Source organism: Corylus avellana, chromosome ca2, assembly GCF_901000735.1.
Source record: "Corylus avellana chromosome ca2, CavTom2PMs-1.0".
Classification (NCBI taxonomy): Eukaryota; Viridiplantae; Streptophyta; class Magnoliopsida; order Fagales; family Betulaceae; genus Corylus; species Corylus avellana.
Genome location: NC_081542.1, coordinates 11,817,289 through 11,842,457, shown reverse-complemented (window position 1 = coordinate 11,842,457; position 25,169 = coordinate 11,817,289). Strand labels below are relative to the sequence as shown.

The 25,169-nt window shown below is 34.4% G+C and overlaps 2 protein-coding genes across 2 annotated transcripts; one reads left to right on the top strand and one right to left on the bottom strand.

Moving 5' to 3' along the window:
• Window positions 1-229: 229 nt before the first annotated feature.
• On the bottom strand, window positions 230-2,338 carry LOC132171161 (protein LIFEGUARD 2). The gene is made up of 4 exons (XM_059582403.1): window positions 1,877-2,338; window positions 1,642-1,755; window positions 774-931; window positions 230-649 (listed from the first exon to the last, which is right to left on the bottom strand). Exons 1-4 carry the CDS (start codon window positions 2,124-2,126, stop codon window positions 443-445), a joined length of 729 nt encoding a protein of 242 aa, XP_059438386.1. The 5' UTR covers window positions 2,127-2,338; the 3' UTR covers window positions 230-442.
• Window positions 2,339-9,040: 6,702 nt separating this feature from the next.
• LOC132169060 (uncharacterized) lies at window positions 9,041-23,325 on the top strand. The gene is made up of 10 exons (XM_059580150.1): window positions 9,041-9,827; window positions 9,919-10,068; window positions 12,330-12,482; window positions 15,890-15,967; window positions 18,699-18,770; window positions 19,852-19,905; window positions 20,019-20,114; window positions 20,526-20,807; window positions 22,692-22,880; window positions 22,976-23,325. Exons 1-10 carry the CDS (start codon window positions 9,308-9,310, stop codon window positions 23,323-23,325), a joined length of 1,944 nt encoding a protein of 647 aa, XP_059436133.1. The 5' UTR covers window positions 9,041-9,307.
• Window positions 23,326-25,169: the final 1,844 nt, after the last annotated feature.

Below are 25,169 nucleotides of genomic sequence, written 5' to 3'. Positions count from 1 at the left end.
CCTAATGAAATTAAGTTATGACCTATTTTAGGCGGAAGAAAACGGTTGCGATTCACCTTCAGATGCTTAAGTAGTCAGCACATCAAAAGAAACCCTTAGAAGCAAGCAAGAGAGGTAGAAAAACAAACAGAAGACATGATACTTGAAAACCCAAAAGCAAATTCACTCGACGACCATTAAGCTCCCTCTTGCCCAAATGAAGGCAATAAAAATTGCAGAAGCAGTACACTAATGTTCAAATTGCTCCCTTCCATTATCTACAAAACGGTTTAACAGAAAGCATCATATACAAATTTGCAACTGAACAAAGTAAAACTCAAGTATCTATCACTACAATCACTGAAATGGTTTACAATGTTAACCCACGGTGAAAGAGGAAGAAAAAAGAAGTAGAACATTAACTTTGTTGACAAGAATTTTGTCTTTGATCCAAATTATAACTTCAAGAATCAGCAGCCCTGAAAATGGTTAAAAGCGACAGGAAGAGGTTGATGATGTCCAAATACAAGGAGACCGCAGCCCAAATGTACTCATCATAGGAATAGCGTTTGATCAAGTTGTCAGTGTCGTAAATTATGTAGCCACAGAATATGAGAGACGCCAAACACCCGTAGATCATCACAGAAATCCTGCCGAGCGGAAACAGAATCTGCAGAGCCAGATATAATAAGAAAACCAACCTGCTATTAGCAAACTAGATGCAACATATTCAAATGGGGATTTCATAGAGATTCAGGGAACCACCGATGTGGGATAATCAGCAATCAGCATACCTGAATCATGGCGAATACTAAAAGAACCATTACAGCGCCAAACAAGAAGGGCCCAAGGAAGTTGAAATCATGGCCTCTCCTTGCTGCCCAAAATGTGTACAGAGTGAGGCTCAGGACAACCACAGCCGTCAGAATGACGGATTCCAATATAACCTTCCCTGTTTCCAGTTGAAATACCAGAGATTTCAAAAGGTCAGACAAAACTCCTCACAGAAAACATGCCAAGCAACATCCAAACATGAATGTGATCACCATTAAACAAACATAATTCTGTCATAAAAAGAATTTAAGGAACATGACATTATAAAGCCTTGCCTATTTAAAGACTAATAAAGGAAGTAATTTCCCTTTGATTTAAGAACACTAACGCATGGAGTCTCCACCGTTTTAGATCTCTAACCCGAAACTTACAGCTTTTAAGCTTCTGGGCCATTAAGAAATGAAAATTAGTTTTCAAAAACCATCTCAAAATAGTCCCTGAAATTGCACCATTTCCCAGAGAACTTGTTTGTAAAACTTCTCTTCCTCCCCTTCTAACCATAAAATCCGCTACATCATCCGGGATTAAGACAACCCAAATGAAAAGACTTTCTAATTGCAAACTTAATTAGGATTCTAACCCAAAAATTTCCTTCTTTACAACACCCAAATACCACAATTAAACATCTTAATCCCGAACTAGGGTTTCAGTTCCAAGTACAAAAGGACAATCCAAAATACATAACGACCACAAATCTCACTTGCTCAACAGGCAAAACCAAGGTATTTACAATTCCCAACCAAAATAAAGCAATATGAGCCAAATCAAGCAATATACATAAACATGGAAAATGAATTCGAAATCGAAATCGAAATCACAATTACTTACCACTGGTAAATGCACAAGTCAATCCAACCACAAACGCAAGAGAAATTGTAAAAATCCCAAGAAGAAAGTAATTCAGCGGGTGCTTCTGGTGGTAGTAGTACAAGGGGCATAACACTGCCACATTCCCCACAACAACAAAAAACGTCAAACATCAAAATTTACAAAACAGAAAAACCAAAAAGCACAAGAAAAGTACTTCCAAAAACTGATTTCGCAGAACATAAAGGTTACATACCAAGAAAGGGCAAGATGATGAGTACGATGTAGAGGGCGAGCCCGCCCCCGGTGCTGACGAAGAAGGTTGCGATTGGAGGGACCGAAACGACTACGGCGCCGACGGCAATGGTGACGAGCAACTGCACGGCCAGGATTGAATAGATTTTGCGAATGAAGGACCACCGGAGCTCCGGGCTCTCTAGCATCATCGGGTAGAGAGGCCTCGCTCCGACCTCCAGGTCACTCTTCCGGTAAGGCTGGGCCCACATTTTCCTCGTAAATCCGAAGAACAAAATCAAAATTTATCAGTTATGCCGCTGAATAGTGAATGACAGACGGTTCTGCTTCTGCGAGTAGGTGGGTAAGAAGAGCGGTTATAGAGGGAGATGAGAAAGTTCTTGATGCATCGCGTACACGTGTGGTTCTGATGGGGGTTGAAGGAGAAGCTTACACGTGGAACAAGCTTTGGAGAGAAGTGGAAGAACCGGACAAATTCTAGACACTTTTGGTATATACTTGGGATTGGGATTCCTTCGCAGCAAAGACTCTTCGATCTGTTTCTACTTTCCCGTAACGTTGGGATCTTTCTCTCTGGAACGGACGGCCATAAAATAAGACATCTCTAGAAAAGAAATAAGAAACTCACAAAAGAAAAACTACTTAAAAGGAGGTTTTTCAGGTCAGCCGAATTATTTTCCATTTGATCAAAATTTTCGATCATACCAAACATCGAAAAATAGAAAAAATATTTTATTGGAAAAATTTTACGTCCAAACAAACAGTGGCTTAGTTTCTACCCTTCCTTCATACCTGTTGATCCCTTATAAATATCATAAAATTCCATTGGCTTGAGGACTTTGCAATAAGGAAGAGGAAATATAAACTGAAACAACCCAAGGAAGCAAGAAGGGACAATAATATATTAATAGAAATAACGGAAAAATTCACTTTACCCCCTAAAGTGTGAGGTGTTTTTTAATTTGAACCACAATGTTTAAAAATTTGCAATTAACAACTTCCGTTACTAATTGCAGTCTAAGTAGATGGAAATGACATCACGTGCGTCTCACGTGGGATTTTTATGTTGCGTCTTCCAATTTTGCACACAACCTAGCTAGTGAAATGACACAGTTGCCCCTCATTAAAACCAACGCTTGTTTTGATTTTTTTTTCTCGTCAACCCCCTTTGAACTCCTTTTGGGTGTCGTGTGGGTGTTAGAGTGAAATGGAAAAGGAGCAAATGCCTCTCACCTTGCTTCTATGCTGGCAATTTCCGTGTATTTAGATGGCAATTAGTAACAGAATGTGTTAATTGCAAATTTTTAAAACATTAAGGTTCAAATTGAAAAGCATCTCAAATTTCAGGAGGTAAAATGAATTTTCCCCAAGAAATAAAATCACATCAAACTGCTACACAAGAATTTTGGTTACCAAGTGGAAAAACACTTTGAACACATTAAAGATCTCAAAACTACTTTGGGGGCAAACAACCCCGAAAAATCAATATTTGAAAAATTCAAATTGCAAGATAAAAGGAAACGTACAACCCTTTGCAATATCTTATTTCTTATAATACAACTAGCCGGCCACCTATAAGTCTTTGAACTCTCCAATCTTCTTATAATACATTTTTCTACCGACCATTTGGTAGACATTTAAAAAAAAAATAGTTGTGTATGTTTGTTGGCTAAACTCTCAAGAACACTTCAAGTGTGGAGTGTGTGGGTAAAGTTCAAAGCTAGCTTTAAGAAAATCCACACATGGTCACATTGTTTTAGTGATGGAAAATGAATCTAGAAATCATCTAGGATCATTCTACACTCTCTCACCAAGTACCCTAGAACCCCTCTAGAGCTTATGAAAAATTCCAAAAAAAATGGCTCTCATTTTTATCAACTATTCTGCAAGCTGTCGTTAGAACGCTTGAGGATGCCATTAGGGTTGAATCACTAACTTTGTGACACTTGCGAGTTCCCAAGTGTTTCGTTAGAACGGACTTCTGATGGGACCTTACAAAAAAACTCTCAAGAAAAGTCAATCTAAAGATTGAAGTTCTAACTTGCTTCCGACGTCGCTCTTCTAATGGAGAATGGTAGAGAGGTTGAAATGTCTTCCAGTTATCCGTGATTAGAATGACTCTAATTATATTTTTATAAAACACGTGGATTGTGTAGCATTCCCAAACACAATAAATTTATTAATAATATAAACTAAGTGAACACAAAGTAAGACATGCACATCACAATCATAAGACAACAAGTTTGTTTACGAAGTAAAAAATTCAAAGAACACATCAATGGACAAAACAACTCCAAGGCAGCAAAATCTAGGAAATCATTGTGTTAGAGATTCAGATTACAGACATAAGGAAAACTTACAGCCCGATGTAAACTCTTAGACTCTGTAAGACAGTAGGCCAACCGACATACTGTAACACCCCAAAAACTGGATTGCACCATTTTGGTAGGGTTACTGACAATTCCTCTAGTTTAGTTAACTGGTAACTGACTGAACTGAACATGATTTGAATGTGATTTCTTGTTTTGGATGTTCATGAAGAATTGATTACTCCTTTAGATCTTCTCTCTAATGGCTAAACATGATTGTGAGTGTGGTCTCATAAAACTATTCTCAAGAACTAGAGAATAGCGAAAAGCAAAAGCATGAGAGAATATATTTTTCTCTCGTATATTTCTCTGAATTCTCAACTTGTAGAATTGTAATTGTAATTGCAATTATAATTGCAATTATAATTGTGATTTTGCTTCTTTATGGATCCTCTATTTATAGATTTGGAATTACTTAGATAGGTGGAAAAAGAGCCTTTTAGAGTCCTAATAGAAATATGAGAACTAGCCAAGAGAGGAATTAATTCCCTTAGTGGCCGGCCGTGGGAGAGAATGATGTACCGCTTAGCTTCTCCTAGCCCTACTTACGCCAAGCTTGGGTTTTATTCCATTTGCCTAATGCTTATTGAATTCTCTTTAAGTCTTTAGGAATTAAATTCAAAAGCCCAAAGCTCTTTTAAAAATTAAGCCTTTAGGAATTAAATAATAAACTACTTATAAATTAAATTCTTTGGCCCATGTTTTATAAACTAAAACAATCCCAAATAAATAAATACATAACTGATATCCAAAATAAATAATCAATTTACATTAGCTCAAAGAGGGATATAAAGGAAAAATTAACAATTACCTTCAATAGGTTTGTGATCATTATCATCCTAAACATGTCACACGACACTATTAATCACAATTGATTCTACTAAAAAATTGTGGCTGTACTCTAATTTATATTTTCAATTTAAATGAATTAATTCCTGTGATGTACTTATTTATTACATATTATCCCTCAATGAAATCATTCCATAATTGAACCAAAGTCAATATACTGTCACGTAGTTCACTACCTCTTTTTCTTAAGTATCTCATTTAATTATATGATTATTTTTTGTACCATGTGAGACTCAATCTCACCTTGTACATATAAGTATAGTAAACTCCACTGAAACACTCATACCCAAGCTTTGTAATAATTATTTATATTAAATCTAAAATAAGAGGAATATTCTTTATCACTTTTATTATAACAAAAGACTTGGATTCCTTCTTGAAGAAGGTGTCCCCACTATGCTACATACGATCGCCCAATGCACAAAAATGTTGACCGTAATAAGATCTCACTTATTGATTCCACCACCTTGTGTCTGGTCGATTGATGTAGGACGATATTTACCTTTGTTTTTGGTAAAAATGAAAATAAAGAAAATATCAAAAATAATATTGAAGCAGCGCTACTTAATCAAAACTTTACTCGTTCTTAGACAATGAAAGTAAAAAATGAAAGATTGTCATGATTCCCGTTGATTGTCAATTTTATATGAGGATTTTATTTTATTGTATTAGTATTTTTTTTTTCATTTCCTTAATATGGTTAGATTTGCTTTAATTATTTTCCTTTCTTTATTAGGATTAGGTTTATTATTACTACTAGGATTGGGTTTACTATTACTACTAGGTTTAGGTTTATTTTCTTTATAAGTAGTTCTCTTTTATAAATAGGCTAGCTAGTTTATTATGTAAAACTCAATTCATTAAATCATTATCAAGTCAAAGAATTTTTTCTCAAATACTATTCGAAGTTTTATCTTTCTTTTAACCTGCGGACTTGTTTTTATCTTTTGGGTAGAAGACGAAGATGCTTCTCCTTACAAAATCAAAGACACTGCTATTTGATTAGTTACCTTAGTCTTTCGCTACGTCATCAATGAGCTCATTAACTATCGCATTGGCTTCTAGGATCCTCGGTGGGGATTGAACAATGAACGTAGATGGAGTGGGTAGCCACTTCTCACCCGAAATTCACACTCTGAAACCATTGCCAATTCTCCAAACCAAGCCACCTTTGACAAAATCACAGGCTTCATGGATACTTCTCCATACAAAAGAGGTTTTTGTTCCTAGGTTTGTCTCAAGGATTGAACTCTTTGTGTAGTATTTAGCCTCATAATCCTTGAGATTAAGCTATCTGTAGATTGAAACAACCTCCAACATTACTTTGCCAATAAAGCCTTATTGAAACACGTGTGATCCTTGAAGCCCATTCCACCCCTATCCTTTGGCGCACTCATTCAGCTCCAACTCATCCAATGAATTTGTGATTCATTTTTTTGGGCATATTAAAAGGGAAGCAAATACAACAACCCATTGTCTTGGAAGGGTAGCAGTCCACCAATTCTTCGATCAAGTTTGGATTGAAGAATTTTGTAGTTTAAATAGAGATGCGGAGCAAGCTATTTATTCCTAAGTTATTAATGAAAGTATTAAATTTATCTCAAAAAAAAAAAAAAAAAAAAAAAAGAAGAAGAAGAAGAAAAATAAAAGAGAAAAAGTCTTTTGCCTTATTGTTATGCATACACAATTAGAAGATAAACACTTCCGTATAAACTTTTTTTTTTTAAAGGAATCAGTTCAGTCTCATTCATTGATAAACGAGCATAAACCCCAAATAATACAAAGCAAAAGCTCTAAAGCAACTATAGCCGAAGTTACAAGGTTACAAGCGTTAAAGATGACATATTACATTCCAGACTCAAACTGACTAATTTTCAAATTAAACAACAGATCTACTCAAAACAGACTCAAACCAATGTATAGGTAACTCTTATTCCTTGACACTGAGCAGAGAACCCTAGCCAAAGCTCATCTTCCTCAACCCGAAAGCCAGAATAAAACGTTCACATCTACAACCCAAAGGTCTGGATCAAAGCAACAAACCTGAAGGGGCATCAAGAGGCAGATCGAGAGAGAGGACCGAGCATTATTACAAACAAAAACAAAAACGATTACAGGAAAACAAAACAAGACAGAAAGAACAAAAAAAAAAAGAAAAAAAAAAAGCCATCATTAGTGGTGGAGCTAAAATTTTTGTTCAAAGGGGGAAAATATATTATTTGAATTTGGTAATAAAAAAAAAAAAAATTCTTAATAAGGATTTACTCTTAAATTTGATAAATCTACTTCGATATAGGTTCATTTATAATTTGATTGGGGATCAATAGATTTTTTTTTTTCTTTATAACTTCAGGTAACTATAATTATATATTTTCTACAATATATATATAATTTAATAAATAAATAAATGTTAAATAACCACTGTTTTCTTAAATTTCTTTATTCATTTGTCTTTCACACCTAACATTTATAGTCTGAATGTCTTTAGATTAAAAGCTAGCTGCCAAAAGAATTTAATTTAGGACTCTGGCTCTCACGCTTAGGGTTTCAAACTTTTCTCTCTTGCAGTCAAGAAGAGACCCTCCTCCTCCTCCCCTCATTTATCCCTCTTCGTCCCTTGCCATGTTTCTTCTCACTCCTCCTCCTCCCCTCATTTATCCCTCTTCCTCTCTTATCATGTTCTTTCTCACTGGGGATATTTTTTCTTCAGTTATTTCCACCACATATAAGGTATATATTATCCATCGCCATGTGTGATTTATCCAATTTCCTCTAGAAATCAAAACTCCAGCCCCTCCTCCGACACTCTACTGCCTCCCCCGAGCCACGGCGACCGCTTTTTCATTCGGATTTATCCAATCTCCTCCAATCATTACCCATACTTTTCATACCCATTTATCACACCTATATCATTCTGACTAACGTGTCGTGTTTTGTGTAACTTATGCTTTTGCTTTTTATTTTTTTAACAACTAATAAAAAGTCATTTAAAACACCCTACACTAATGTGTGTGACATAAATTTGATAAATAAGTGAAAAAAATAGCATTAATCATTATGAAAATGCCATAAAGCACACGCCAAGATCTACAAAATCCAAAATCAAAATTTGCATCTATATATGTTTCTTATTACTTCTTTTTATTTTTTCTTCGCAGAGCGCACCTTTTGTTGCATTTTTTTTCTTTTACTTTTGCTTTACATACATTGTGTAACAAGATACCGCAGTCCAAATAGACTCAAGATACTACTTTTCTTTTCTTCTGGACATTTTCTTTTTCAATGGGAAAGCATCGCTCAATGTGTAGCCCACTGGCCCGAGCTTCCTATACATATATGGTCGGTTATCATTTAGAATAATTAAGCAAAAACAAAATATAATGCATAAATTAAAGCAGCATTCAATCAAGTTGATTATCTTTTTATTAAAAATTTCGGACGAGATTTTTTTTTTTTTTTTCTCTCGATTATTGTTAGATTTACTAAAAAAAAAAAAAAAACTATGACAGGATTTTTTTGTAAGAACTAAATTTTTATTTTTCCTGTAATCATCAGGGACCTAAATGATTAAGAACTACTACACCAAAAAAAAAAAAAAAAGTAAATAAATAAACAAAAAGAACTGTAAATTAGTTAAAGAAATAATTAGCCACCCCTTTATTAATTTGCTTTATTATCCTTTTTTCTGCTTTCTCCTTTAAAGAATTCGTATCTCTTTTTAAAGTCATGAGATTGGAATTCTTTTGTTCAAAAAGAGAAGAGTAATTAAATTATGTTGTAAAAAAAGATGAGGAAAATTCATCTTCAATACTCATCATGTGGAACATACTTTGCTTGAGTCCCAAGTCTTGTGGAATGATCCATTCTAGACTTGTCGGTTGTCACGACTCATCATTTATATAACCTATTTCAGCTGAGTAGTGCATTATAGCTGTAGAAATTCAATCCTCTGTAGCAATAGCTGGTGTACTCCAATAAACCTAATTAGTTCATACATTTTTCCGAAAATATATTATCATAACCCAAATGTTGAATCAATTAGTTTCACTGTTCTTGATCTCGGTTTCTTTATTATGTTTCTGATTGGCTGGAGATAAAAGTGTGGCATTAATTAATAGCACAGGACTCCAGTTTCTAGTATAAATCCATACGCTAATCCCAGTTCCACCAGCTGCTACACAAGCCTACTTATTTTGTCTTCCTTTTTCCTTGTAATGGCTGGTATAGAAGGGGAAGGAGAGAGAATGATCAAGAATCATGAGTTGTTTCACAAGGCCATGAGAGGCGACTGGGATGAAGTTGTGAAGATATATAGAAGCGACAAAAGGGCTCACAAGGCCAAGATCACCAAGTCAGGAGACACCGCATTACACATAGCTGTCTCCGATGACAAAGAAGAGATAGTCGAAGAAGTAACAGCAGAAATAAGGGCCAATGGAGAAGAAGGCGTGGAGGCTCTTAAAGTGAAGAACGAGCAAGGGAATACTGCTCTTCATGTTGCTGCATCAATGGGGAGTGTGGGAATGTGTCAATGCATTGCTGAAGTGGATAAATCATTGGTGGGTGTTCGTAATGAAGATGGCGAGACCCCATTTTTCTTGGCTGCGGTCCATGGTAAAAAAGAAGCCTTCCTTTGTCTTCTCAGAATCTGTGGTCTCGGGGAAGGTCTTCTTTATTCCCGGAGAAATGATGGTGAGACTATTCTTCATGTTGCCATAGCTGGAGACTATTTTGGTGAGCACTATTTTTATATTTACACTATTCTTCTTAAATAAAAAAGAGTAATTCGATAAATGCTAAAACAGGCTTCATTTGGGTTTGACAGATTTGGCATTTCAAATAATACACTTGTTTGAGAACCTAGTAGACTCTGTCAATCAGCATGGATTCACCCCTCTCCATCTACTAGCGGCCAAGCCTTCCGCTTTCAGAAGTGGTAGCCACTTTGGACGATGCCAAACAATCATTTATCACTGTAAGTATCTCTAAACTATTGTATATATATATATGAACTTCATGGTTCCATTCTATTGTAGTTGCATGCTCTTATTTATTTTGCACAAAAGACTGCTTCTTATACCCTACAAAAAAAGTCTAATTAGTGATGTTTGGAATAAGGAACGTCCCTAATTTGACATGTTTTACTGTTAAAATGTCCATTTTCATAAAATATGGACGTTTGTATAGTATTAGTACCATTCATGCATCACTATTCATACGTCCATATTTTATGAATATAGACATTTGAACAATAAGTTACTATTCAAACGTTTCTAATTCTAGAAATATTAGTGTTCAAAGTTTACGTTTATAACAATTACACATACCCGAAAACTTCAAAATTTCTCATCTTTTACCAACACATAAAATTAATTATTATAATTATTTTAAAAAAAAGAAAGAAAAAAAGAGAGATTGGGTGGCTTGCGGGCCACCCCAGATGTCCTTGGAGGTGGCACGAGGGCAACCCCCCACCCCCAACAGGCAGCCAACCCTCTATTTTTTAAAAAAAATTTATTTGAATTTATTTTATTGGGAAAAAAAAGAAAATTACTTTGAATTTGTTTTATTATATTTTAAAAAAAGAAATATATTTATATATTGGGAAATTTTTTTATTTTTTTAAAAAATAGGGACATTTAAACGGTGCAAAGTGTCACATTTCAAAAAAGTTACATGCACACTATTGCCACGTCCCCTTTCCAAAGGGGACAGTTTTGCAAAAAATGTCATCTTGTAGGGACATTTTCATTGTTCAAACGTCCCTAATTTTTATTCTAGTCATTATACTTAAGGACATTTGCAAAATGTCACTATTCGAAGGTCCCTAATTAAATAGAGACATTTTTTGGGCTTAAAATGTCACATTCCACATGTCACTATTTTGCCAAATTTTTGTAGAGTTAATGCGATATTTTGTCTTACTTGAATTTTTTATTTTTTTGGATGAATACTTAATGGAAATTTGGATATGCATAATATCCAAAAATTTTAGTGTACATATTAAAAATACTTGGGCATGAGCTTTAGGGTAATCTTTCCCATTAAATCTAAAACAAGAGTAATATTCCTTATCTTTTTATTCTCTAACAAATGATTTGGATTCTTTCTTGAAGGGTGTTCCCACAGTGCTACATGCGATTACCCAATGTATTGAGATTATTTTGACCGATGATAGGTCTCACTCTTTGATGTATCAAAGTAACCTATACTTTATATCCGAGTTCACGAACTCCTCAAGATTTAGAGTAAATGCTACAAGTCATCGTGCACATACATCAATTATTATAACAGTATAAAGACTCATGTTGTTCTGTTCGGTGTATAGCATAACCCTACTAATACCCCAACATATTAACCTGAAGCCTACCTGCTTTTTATGACGAAGACAAGTCATTTGAGGTTTAATATGTTATAGTCTAGATGAAGTTCCCATTTCCATTTATGATTATGAAAAATAATAGGTTTTGTAAGTTGTAAGGACCTTTGAGTATGATCTTTTAGAATAATGATATAAGGAGGATTATAGTCCTCCTAGAGTCATCTCAAATGTGATATGACATTTAAAATTACCAATAGATTAAAATTCAATAATGACCACCTCAAATTGAATGTTGATTTTAAATATCACATCACATTTGGGATGACTCGAATCCTCGTTATATCATTACTTGATTTTTTGTGATACCCACACCATCACTCAAATACAATACATCTTAGAAATCTTACATGCATATAATTGGATAATACACAATCAACAAGAATATAAGTGTATATGTCTATTGTTCTATAATAATAATCAAAACATTATCCAATCAATTAGAGTTTTGGACACCATTTCCAACAAACTCCCACTTATCCTTAATTCCAAATGGACACTTATTTGCTATCTTAATTCACAGAGTGAAACACCCATAATCTCACTTCGTCCAGTATCTTGTGAACAAGATATGACAAAACTTAGTCATTTCAGAATCATGCCATACTTTATATCCTTGAGAGATTTTTGGTGAGAGACATCTTCTCCTCTTAGAAGAAAATAAGATTTATAGAAGCTGTTACTAGTGTTCTTACACACATCCTATGAGAGCATGCCGTCCGTTATTATGCATGTAATATGTTTTTTTAACAATTCCTTTGCTTTTATGATATTAAATTATTATTTTTATCATATAATTTAGATTCAGCGGTGTCTATAACGATTATATATTCTCATCCTTTGCTTTTATTTGGAAGGCATATTTGTTGATGAGCTCAAGGTGGAAGTATCGAATTGTCAACCAATTGTATCAAGAAAGAATCCCAATGACAGAAAGGATCCGTGCTATCCGGAGAACTACAAGACATGCGCCAACTTCTTCGGATTGGTAGGGAAAGCGATTCCAGTTGGTACGTGAATTATGAACTTGTATTTTAATTTTAACAAGTAAAATATCTTACAATTAATAAGGCAATAACATGCATATTATGGCAGATTTGATCCATGAGATGCTCAGAATGATTTCTGTATTGGTCATTTTAGCAATTTCATAGAGCCACTTTTTCATATATATATATATATTCATGGTTTTGAAAATATGAAATTTTTGGATCAGGATCCCCTGGAATTAAGAATTTCAGGATTAGAGATGCAGCAATCTATTTTAATCTAATGACAACTAGCATGCTATGTGTCCCACTTATAATAAAATAATATTTAAATTTTAAAAAGAAAATTAACAGAAATAATAAAAAATAAATAAAAACTTTGAGGTGGCCAGCCACCCCATATGGCAAAAATGGGGTGGCCGGTTGGAGGCGGCCAAAGTCACCCCATGGATCCACCCCCAAGGGCCAAACCCAAAATAAAAGAAAATTTGGGTTTGGCCCTTAGGGGTGGCCGATCCACCCTTAAGGGCCGCCACCCCCAACCGGCCTTTGGGGTGGCCGAAGCCACTCCCATGGCAAAAATGGGGTGGCTGGCCACCCCAAAGTATTTTTATTTTATATTTTATTATTTATTTTATATTTTCTTTTTAAAATTTAAATATTATTTTATTATAAGTGGGACACGTGGCAGGACAGTAGCCATTATATTAAAATGGATGGCCTAGATCCTTAATTTCAAAATTTGGAATTCCCCTAAGAATTCCAGGGATCTTGATCCGAAATTTTTAATATCATGTCAATGGGCTAAAAGTTAATTCAAGAAAGTACAAGCAACTTAAGACATTATTAAGGAAAACAAACTGTAAGATTGATTGATACATACTAACAATTGAGGCTCCGTTTGTTTCGACATAAAATGTTTTTTATCGAAGAAAATCATTTTGTAAGAAAATGTTTTTGTTGAAAACATTTTTCCAGCATTTGGTGCGTACCAAAATCACAAATATTTTTTATATTTTCATTTATTCATATTAACTTATAAAAATCATTTTTATTTACAACATGAAAATATTAAACAAAAAAAGATCTAACATAAAATTTAGAGTTCTGGTGAAATTTCAACAGTGGTCCTAGTCCCACTAGTGGCGGATCTAGAAATTGACTATAGTAGGGACAACATTAAAATAATAAAATTATATTTAAAATTTTTATTTATTGTATTTATATAATAAATAAAAAAAATATGATGCATACAATTTAAAATAAAAATACTTTATAAAATAACATATGTCTTTTTAATGTAAAATATTTATCTTTTATGAAGTCTATATGATCCATCATTTATTAGATGCATATTCCTTAAATCTTGCCTTTTTTTTTTTTTTTTGGTCCACCTAAATTTAATTATTACCCTTCAAAAACTCAACCCCGCAAGATAAATGGTAGAAAATGGCACTAGAAGTAGCTAACTGATTTGTTGGCCAACGTTGATATATATATGTTTATAGATAAAACTACTGTTTTGTTACTAGACAATGAAAATTCTAGGGACGTACTAAACTATGAGCCATTTTAAGATTGATTGGAAAATATAACTTTTGTCGGTAAAATTTTATTAGAAAGTTCTATCACTAAAAAATTATTTAGTTATTTGGTAACAAAATGAAAACAAAATGTTTTTTTAAGTGTTTTTTTGTTTTACTGTTACTAATGTTTAGTAACAAAATGAAAACAAAAATGCATTTAGAAGCAAAAATGACACACAAAAAAAAGATGTAATATTTTTTTTATTTCACTTATAGCAACCTAAAATGGTTAATGTGATTTTTTTTAATAATAATAATAAAAATAATGGTAGTGTGAATTTAGCAATGTTAGACTACATGGAGAATAACTAAAAAATAAAAAACACTAAAAAAGAGAAGGTGATTGAAGCTTTCTGGCTGCCTGGATCAAGATCCTCTCCCATTGAAGGGGAAATTGGAGATTCTCCAATTATTCATCCTAGCCATCCAACTTTCATTAACAGCCCACATCATGCCACGTGCCCCACTCAATTTTAAATAATAAAATATTAATTAACTTTTAAAAAGAAAATTAAAATGAAAATAACCTAAAAAAAACTATGGGGTGGCTGGACCACCCCATTTTTGCCATAGGAGTGGCCAGCCACCCCATCTGAGCCAAGGGGGTGGCTTCGGCAACCCCAAGGGCCGGTTGGGGGTGGCCGAAGCCACCCCAATGGCTCAGGTTGGGTGGCCGGTCACCCCCAATGGCAAAAATGGGGTGGTTCGGCCACCCTATAGTTTTTTTTAGGTTATTTTAATTTTTTTTTAATTTTATTATTTTTTAAAGTGAATTAATATTTTATTATTTAAAATTGAGCGGGACACATGGCGTAGTATAGACTATTTGATGAAAGTTGGATGGCTAGGATGAATAATTGAAGAATCTTTAATTTCTCCTCTAATGGCAGGGGATTCGAATCCCTATTTTCTTCATATGCAGCCACCTCACCTCCCCCCTATCTCTTATACACCAAGTAATTAATATTTTCACCTACTCAAGAGACTTTAGCAATTCCCTAGATATCGGTCCTCTAGATACTTCTATGCCACAAACCAACACTCTTCAGATACTTCAAAGAGAGGCGTGGGAAGATAGGGGCGAGCCAAAAAGAAGAGGAATACACGAGGAAGAAAAGTGGTTGGAAGCCAAACAAATAAGTTTAGAAAAATTTTTAAATTACGTGGTAAGGGTTTTTAAATTAAAAAAAAATGCAATTTTCTCTCCTTTGTCTGCTACTCACGGTCTGTCACGTCAGTTTAAAATTTTTTTTGGGTTCATTTGTTTGGCTCCCTAGTACTCCCCCAAGAGGAAAGCCAAGAAGAAGAGGAAGACAGGGGCAAGCCAAGAGGAGGAAGACAGGAACGAGAAGGAAGAAAAGAAGTAGGGGCGAGGGCTTCAAAAATTAAAAAACTATCTTATAAATTTTTTTTTTCAAAATTTTTGTTGGGGCGGGCGCTCTTGCCCGCCCCTATGTATATTCACCATTGGGTCCGACGATTTGAGATTGAGAAGCTTAAACTCGAAAAATGGTTTACCATTTTAAAAAACAAAAAAACCATTTTACAAAAATTAAAGAACTTTTTTTAGTCAAATCGAAAATATTTTCAGTTGACTATTATTTTTTGTCACACATACCAAATATCAAAAAGTACAAAAAATATTTTTCAAAAATTATTTTATGTTGAAACAAACAGAGCGGAGCCTAAGTTTTCTTGCAGCTTCAAGCTGCATTTTTCAACTTAATGGTAAAAAAGATGTGCATACACAAAACCAAACGGACATAGTGCAAAGTTTTGTTGTTATTATTCATTTGCTATATATGTGGTGATGACCCAACTATTTTTTTTCTTAATTACCAGCACTCGGTTTGAAAGGAAAGAAAGGAGCTCAAAATCAAACAAATGCAGACCTTGAAAGACAAAAGCCGCGACATTCAGGTGAGTAATGCTTAATTAAGTGTTAATTAGCCACGTCAATCGAAATTATAATTGGAGTTTCTTAGAGTTATCTATATTAATTCTTCAATCTCACCTAGTATGTACACAATTGATACGAGGTTTGATACACACATGCACTTTCAAAATCTACTACAACTTAACTTTCACCATCTGGATATCAAGGCATTTGAAGCAAAAGGTTTATCAATGAATACCATGCCATTGCAGGCTAATTTTTACTGAAAAAAGAAAATGTATGTCTGAATTGGATCCGGCTTGCATGCAGTAGTGAAAACTACTGTATGCATGCTGTAGCCCAAAACGACTGCACTTTGGGCAATAAAAAAATAGTTTTTTTTTTTTTTTGGCGAAGAAATACTATAAAATTCATTAAATATTAAAAAAATCAATAATTTAAAAATGGGGTGGTCGGCCACCCCTTGGCAACCGGCCACCTCTTTTTTTTTTTTTTTTTTTTTTAATATTTTTAGATTTTTAATTATTATTTTTTATTTATAATTTTTAAGTTTTAATGAATTTTTTATTATTAGTTTTTTAAACCTAATTTTTGACAGTGGAAAACGGTACCGTTTTATTTCACTATGCAAGCCAGATTTGTCTGAATTAATTTTATAGATGTTGATTTTGCAAAAAAGGGAGAAAAACTTAACATGTTGTAAGCCAATTTTTTGAACGGGTGAAATTGTCAAACCAGAGGTTGTAATACCCTCGCCCTATACATGGGAAGATGAGTTGTGAAAATAAAGTAGTGGTGGTTTATAAAGAGGCACTCTTAACTATTCATAAAAAAGCGTGAGTTACGTATGTGCTATCAACTCAAAAGGGCTATTAATTTGAAGATTTTATAAAGCCTGATTTTACATAGTAATTAAGTAATTAAATATAGGCCTTAGCGCACCCATGAGTATCTTTCTATAAACCATGCAGTCTATGCATACAACTGCTCTTCCTTATATGGAACAGGGGTATACAGAAGTCCTAGTGACATGATTTAGTCTTTATTCACTGAGGTTAGCCTGATGTGAACCAGTGAGAAGTTTTGAAACTTTGTTATTTAGCATTGACAAATTTCCTCTTCTTCAATGAAAACATGAATGCCTAATGAGTGTACATGTACAACCTCAATAAAAAACACAATGCATTAACCGAAGTAGAGCCACTAACCAAAAATCAAAATGCATATTTATGGTAGAAAGATCAATTCAGATTAACTAGGGTTATTATTATTATTATTATTATTATTATGTGCTTCATTCTTGTGGCCGTTCTCCTCCCTAGGAGTAGGCTTTCTTTGGGGTTTGCCCCAGCGCCAATATTGTCATTTTTTTTTCTCAATAAAGTCTTACTTATATAAGGGGGAAAAAAAAAAATTGTGTTTACCAATATAATTTTATCTTACACTGTTTTATGTTCCATAATTTTGTGGGGAACCATCTATAATGCCATGTATGCATCAAGTTTTCTCTCAAGAACAAAAAAAAAAAAAACAAGAAAAAAAGAGTGCATTAGGGATAGGATCAGCATAAATAGTGACACAAATTAGCTTTGGGAATCTACCATATATTGGGGTGGCCATGACCCACGAGTAATGTTCAGGCAGTTTTTAGTCGGAACAAGTTACATCGAGCTCATTTGGGTTTGCGATTCTTTTCTATTCTACTCTATCTGAATTTAAAATTGTGAATATCGAAGAGAAAAAATAGTTAAAATTATATTTAAGTTACTTGTAGAATATAAAATATAATAAAAATATATATATATATATATATTACAAAAAAAATAAATAAATAATAATTTGGGGTGGTTTTGAACCACTCCTAGGGGTGGTCGGGCCACCCCCAAGGTATCTAGGGGTGGCCGAGTTACCTTAGGGAGTGGATCGGCCACCCTTAATAGTGGTTTTGGAGTGGCTTGGCACCCCAAAAACAAGCGGGGGTGGCTGATCCACCCCTGGAAAACCACTCAGGGGTGGATTGGCCACCCCCGAAACGGATGGGGGGTGGTCGAGCCACCCTAGTGGCTGCGAGCCACCCCTAAAAAGTACTTGGGGTACGTGGTCAATCCACCCTCTAGGGCAGTAGGAGCATGTCATTATGTAATATCATTTTTTAGACTTCCTTTGTTTGTATAACATTACTATTTTGATAATATCGTTTATATTCAGTCTTTCATGGATTATTAATGAAAGCCCCTACCATCAGGTTTATCCTGATAACACATTTTTTGCAGCCTCCAATTATTATGTGATACATCATCAATTTAAAAAAAATGCAAAAAATAAAAGTGAAAACAATCACACCAAAGAAAAAAAAAACTGTAGCCATGCTAGACCCACGTGTCTGGCCGGCGATGAATGCCTCAAAACCTGCCAGCCGTGACCTGCATCAAAACCCATTTCTAATGCATCAAAACATATTTCTAATGTCTCAAAACCTATTTCTAATGCCTCAAAACCCGTTTTTAATGCCTCAAAACTCATTTTTAGATTCAAAAGTAACACCTAGAGATGAAATGTTAACCCTTTAGAGATTTTATCACCCTAAAATCTAGTGTATTATTATCCAAACTTATTTTTGTGCACTTTTTTTGTTTTTACTTATATGTCGGTTATTAATTAATGGCTGTGAAATGGGTGTTATCAGGATTGTCTTGACAAAAGGTTTTCTCATTATTAATTCTTGATTCGTTTTTATATGTGCATTGACCGAAGATCACCAGCCACCAAAAGCGGAGACATCAACGGAATCAACAAATAACAAAAACAGTGGAGTGTTTAAAGATGGTAAGTGAATGAATTTGTTCCTTTTTTTTTCTTTCTTTATCTACTAATTAAAAATATTAAAATTAAAGATATCAACCAATGACAAGAACACCCTATCATGGCAGATTTACGCCAGGACATGAGAATTATGTATGCATCGTTCCAATTCATTTTAGGATCCCTTAATCATATTCTTGGTTTTAGATATGTGAAATTTGTCATGTGGTGTTGAAGAAATCACATCCATTTGGTTGGGCGTAAAATGATTTTTGAAAAATATTTTTTTTTGTATTTTTTAGTGTTTGGTGTGATGGAAAATAATAGTCAATAGAAAACAACCAAAAAAAAACTTATTTAAATTTCATAAAATGGTTTTCCCTTTTTTGAAATTGTAAATCATTTTCTGATTTTGAACTTCTCATTTTTAAACTACTAAGACTTTCACGGGACACAACTAAGACTTTTCTGGGATACCGCTGGGACCTCGTTGGGACCCACACAGAACATTGCTTGAACCTCGTCAGGACACTGCTGAGACTTGGCTAGGACACTGCTTGGCCTCCATTGGGACCCCACGGTGACATTGTCAGGACTTTGTTGGGACATCATCGATGTTCGGCCTAGGCCGAGACATGTATTTGTCAATTTTTATGGTGGGTCCTGGCAATGGCTTGACAATATCCTTGCGGTGTCCTAGTGCACCACTGTCGGATCTCAAATTTTTAGATTATCTTTTTTATTAAAACAAAAATTTATACTAATATTTTTATGTTACGAAGAAATATTGATTTTCATAGATTAATATGATTGAATGAAAATATAATAAATATTTGTGATTTTCCATATGCATCCCAAAAAATGTTTTCGACAAAAAAAATGTTTTAATTTCTAAGAAAATATATGCGCCCAAAAAAATATTTTCCAATGAAAACCATTTTATACTGAAACAAATGGAGCATAAGACATTATTAAGGAAAACAAAGAGCAATTGTTGAATTGATACTTTTACTTTCACGTTCAAATGTAATGCTTGATTTTGCTTGCTGTTTTCAAGATGCATTTTACAGCTAAATAGTACAAATAATTTTTTGGTAATTACCAGTCACAACCATTGGAGAGAATGGAGCTCAAACAATTCCAGTTGAAAGAGATGAAGGTGAGCTCCATCAACATGCAAGAATTTGAGAGAAACCCCACATTAATAATTTTTTAGATGAAGGTGAGCTCCATCAACATTCTGAAACTTGTTGTTCTGTGTCGTACATGCAGGAGCTTGGAGGGATCACTTATTCCCACCTAATTACGTCACCTGTTTTGAATTTGTCAAGCTTGCATGCAAGGCACTCCTGGTCGTTCTTGGACAAGGTATATAACCAAGTATTCTTGACATTACTTGTAACTGTTATTGACATTACTTTGTAATCGTTTTTATGACCGACAAGCTAACAAAAAAAATTAAATGGATTAGCAAGTATAAGAGCTATATACAATGACAAAAACTGATTACAAATATTTAATCACTAATTTTTTCAAGTTGCTAACATGTATGCTGGCATTGACAAATATGGAACATGATCCTCTGGATATTAGAGGAATTATTTTTGTCTCTTCACTTTTTGAAGAGACAAAAATATCCTTCCAATATAACTAACTGACCGAATATTATTCAGTTCAAATAAAATGGAGAAGATTCTAATTCGACAAATATATATACTTGTGTACAATATGCATTAATTTGTTTCTTATTTATCGTACTTTGTATATTATGTTAAAAAGGATCTACCAAGATAAGAAAGATACAGGATAAGAAAGAGAAGCACACGTGGTCCGTTCAGATCATGAATGAACTTCTTCAACGTGTTTCCTCGTATGAAGATCATGTTAACACTGGGACGACCCCTGCGCCAGAAGTGACATCGCCAACAGAGGGCGAGACACGGCCTTATACTATTGCTGAAGGCAGCGTCACCAACAGCCCCACTTTCTGGAAAGAGCAGGAGCCAAATACACAGAAAGACAAGAGCAAGGAAAGTGAGGGTGAAGATAAGACTGGAGAAGGTAAATACCCTATATAACCTTTTTAGTCCTTTCTGATTAGCTTACAAAACTCCCAAGAGACTTTTAAGAGGGTGGGAGTTTGTGCTTTTAAATTTTTAATGTAAAATTAAGGTTAAATATGAAATTTTATAAAAGTTTCAGGGATATAAAGGTTATTTCATCAATTTTAATGTTCGTTTAAAGCCAAACCCTAATGGAATGGGTAAATTACATCAAATTAAAAGCTCGAGAGGTGAAATTGAGATTTTTTAAACTTTGGAAACTCCAATAGTTAAGGAGCCCTTCGTATTGGGCAAGACTTTACCTTCCTTCCTATATCTCCGTTTACCTGGCTGAGTGGACAAGTGGGCATGTACTTATTTGCTCCGTGTTGTCTTGTGGTTGGGTTGCTTGTGGTAGCCCTAAGAAAGTTGATTATTGACTTGGGCAAAAGAGTTGTCCCTACTCCGCTTTATCACGGGTTGGTCGGCCTTAAATGCCGAGCATGCTCCTTCTACGAGGTAGAATAGGATCTTCTCTAGTTCAAATGAACTGAAAAATATTCAGTTAGTTATATTTGAGGAGTATTTTTGTATTTTCATTTTTTGACGGGACAAAAATACTTCTCCATTATAACTAACTGGATATTCTCTTGTTCATTTAAACTGGAGTGAATCCTAATTTCAACGAGGGAGGTAAGGGTTGTCATTAATTTGATGATCCCAACTCTCAAGTATCCTAGGGAGTGTTTGGCAAACCCCATCATCCTCTCGCTTGTTACTGTTTATGTAGAATTTCCAAAAAAATAAAATTACTGCAAAACAATTATTATTATTATTATTTTCCACTTTTTAGTACAAAAAGCTCAAAACTTTATACACATCAATCATTTTCAGCTACAATGGGAAAAATGGGTGCAGCCGCTAGCATAGGTTGAAGAGCCTAGTTAATTGGGTAAACACTTATTTGTTAATCTGGAGATGAAACTCTTGACGCAGCCACTCTTCTGTTGAGCGATTGTAGCTCTTTCACATTTTGTGCGCGGTTGTATCTCTAGCATTGTTGCAATTTTCTCTAAATTTGCTTCGATCCTTTTTCTGAACATAATGAATCCTATGAATTTTCTATATGCGACTCCAAATGCGCATTTTGCCGGATTGAACTTCATCTTATACTTCCCTCAAGATGCTAAATGTTTCCTCCATATCAGACAGGTGACGTTGTGCCTTGATGCTTTTAATAAACATGTCATCAACGTAGACTTCTCCATTTTTACGGATCTGATAGTTTTCACAAGCCTCTAATATGTTGCTCCAGCATTCTTCAATTCGAATGGCATGACCTTGTATGAATATAACCCCTGATACGTGACAAAAGAAGTTTTCTCCTACTATGTCTTATGCTCAAATAATTTAATCTGTGAATAACAACTTATATTTACTACAAACTTTGAATGTCAACATAAATATCGATATAAAATCATTTGAAATTTAGGGCATAATTCCCAACATTTCAAGTGTTTTCTCTCTTTCTCTCTATATTTGTTTTGAGTTCTTTTAGAAAGAAAATACAGAAACAACATCAGTTAGTGCTAGTTTCAGTACAAGAGAAGTACAAATTTTTTATCTGCTACTTATATTTTTCTAATATATTTGATTTCATGACTTGTAATTGGAGTGGAAGTCATGACTCATGACTCCATAACAGATCACGAGTTAGAAAAAACATTAGACTAACCTCTTGAGATTAACAAAACTAAACTTGATAGCTCATATTAGCATTCAAATGATTTAAATAAGTTTTACCTTAATTTTTGACAAGGAAAAGAGAAAACTTAGCAATGATAATTGCAATCTATTTAATGAAAGGCCAAACATTACTTTACCTGCACAATGTTGTTTGCAGGTATAAACAAACCCCCTGGAGGGGCAAAGAACGAGACTACCATATTAATTACAGCTAAAAGTGGTGTCACCAAAATTGCGAAGAGCATCCTGGAACATTTTCCGGTTGCCATACAGGACATGAATGCAGACAAGAAGAGTCTAACGTTGTTGACGGTGCAGAAAAGGCAACCACATGAACTTTTGAACGGTAAAGGAAAAACAAATTTGTTTGCTTTAATCGATGAATTGAATGTTGTAAACAGTTTAATCAAAGCCCATTACACATTGTGTCATTGGCTGCAGGGACGGGAAAAAACCATGAAATGAAAAAGAGGGAAACTCCCATATTAATTGCTGCTAAAAACGGAATCACTGAAATTGTGGAGAAAATCCTGGAACGTTTTCCGGTTGCCATACACGATAGGAATGCAGAGAAGAAGAATATAGTGTTGTTGGCGGTGGAGAACAGGCAACCGCATGTATATAAACTCCTGCTCAAAAGAAATATCTTAAAAGACACAGTGTTTCGAGTGGTAGACAACGAAGGAAACAGTGCCTTGCATCTGGCGGCAAAGCTTGGAGACTATAAGCCATGGCTAATTCCTGGTGCAGCATTGCAAATGCAGTGGGAAATCAAGTGGTACGAGGTATGATCCCAAATTTCATTTACTTAACCTTTTTTTTTTCTTCTGATTATTGATTTAATATTTTTTTTTAAAATAAAAAATTGTTAATTATTATTATTATTTTTTTCCATAGGTCAAATATTTTTTTTAAAAATCATAAAAGTATAACCAAAACTAGAACATAATAATTCAATAATTTGTAGAATTTAAATATCTATGGACGCAATCCTTTTTGTATAACTAATATTCCGGCCATAAAAGCATGCCCAAATGCCAAATAAGCATTATGCTAGCTATAAATATGTCTCTCCTCAAAACCTGCATATAAGATTCTTACAAAATTTGTTAGAGCTCGAATTTCTTCATAATAATTTCACTATAAAATAACTTTTCTCGAATAACTATGCTCCAAATAACGACAATTGTAATTCCAAATTGCAATTGTCCAGACAAAGCTTTCTAATCCCTATTAATTAAAAATTATTCAAATATAATCCATTCCAATTACCCATGGAACCTTTAAACGCCAATATATATCCCATACAACTCTACCCTAACCCGAATTAGCCAAGCTCTCTTTTAGATTTCGTTTGTTTTGACGTAAAATATTTTCCGTCAGAAAATGTTTTCAGTGAAAAACACTTTATGGTGTTTGGCATGTATGGAAAATAAAAAATTATAAAAATGTCCCGACTAAGTTCCGGTCAGGTTTCGGCTGTGTTCCAACCATTTCCCGGTGGGGTCCTGGCTAGGTCCTAGTTGGGTCCAAGGTAGGTCTCGTGCGGGTCTCAGTTGGGTCATAGTGGGGCCTTGGTTGGGTCCTGACGGGTCCCGGGTAGGGGCTCGGTGGGTCCCAGTAGGGTCTCAAGTAAGTCCCGACATGGTTTGAACTGGGTCTATTGATTTGAAAATAAGATGTTCAAACTCAAAAAATGGTTTATGGTTTTTAAAAATGGAAACCATTTTTTGAAAATTAAAGAAAAATGTTTCAGTCAAACGGAGAATATTTTCCGTTGACTATTATTTTACGTCGCACCAAACAACAAAAAATACGAAAAACATTTTCCATAAATTATGTTAGGTTGAAACAAACGGAGCCTTACTCAAAGGATTTGTCGAGGCATCTAAAAATGCCTAAACAAATTTTAATGAGTTTTTGCTTCGGTAAGTGAAAATAGTTTATTCTTTGTATGAGTTAGCATTGTCAAGAATCTTACCATTTTTCATTAATTCACATGTTCTTTTTCAAGAATTTCAAATCATGATCTCCACACAAATCATAAAATAAATGTCTTAATTTTAAACTATTAGAAAGGACACCATCAAAACCTTTTTTTAAAAAAAATAAAAAAAATTGTTGACCTAATTTCGTCATCTCATTCATGGAAAAATATCTGGAGTATTACACTCTAAACAACAAGAGCTTAACGCTAGGGGTGAAATAGCGGTTGCGGTTAGTGGTTAGTGGCTAAAACCGCTAACCGCAACCGCCTAGGCGGTTAGTAAAATTTACTAACCGCCTCCGCTAACCGGGTAGCGGTTAACCGCCTAGGCGGTTAACCGCCCGGTTAGCGGTTAACCGCTTTGGAATAACCGCTTTTTTTCTAACCGCTTTTTTGGGCTTTTTTTGGGCTTTTTTCTTTGGACCGATTTTGGGCCGGGTTTGGACCGGGTTTGGGCCGGTTTTGGGCTCACTTTAAACATTTTTTTTTCTCATTTTAAACATTTTTTTTTTCCCTTTCCATGGCCATTTTAGCATTAAAAATTGCTATATACCAAAATCTTGTTGGCCACCTTCTACAAATCTACACATCATATAATATACAAATAAAATTACAACAAAATCATCACTTCACTTGTAGTCTTATACA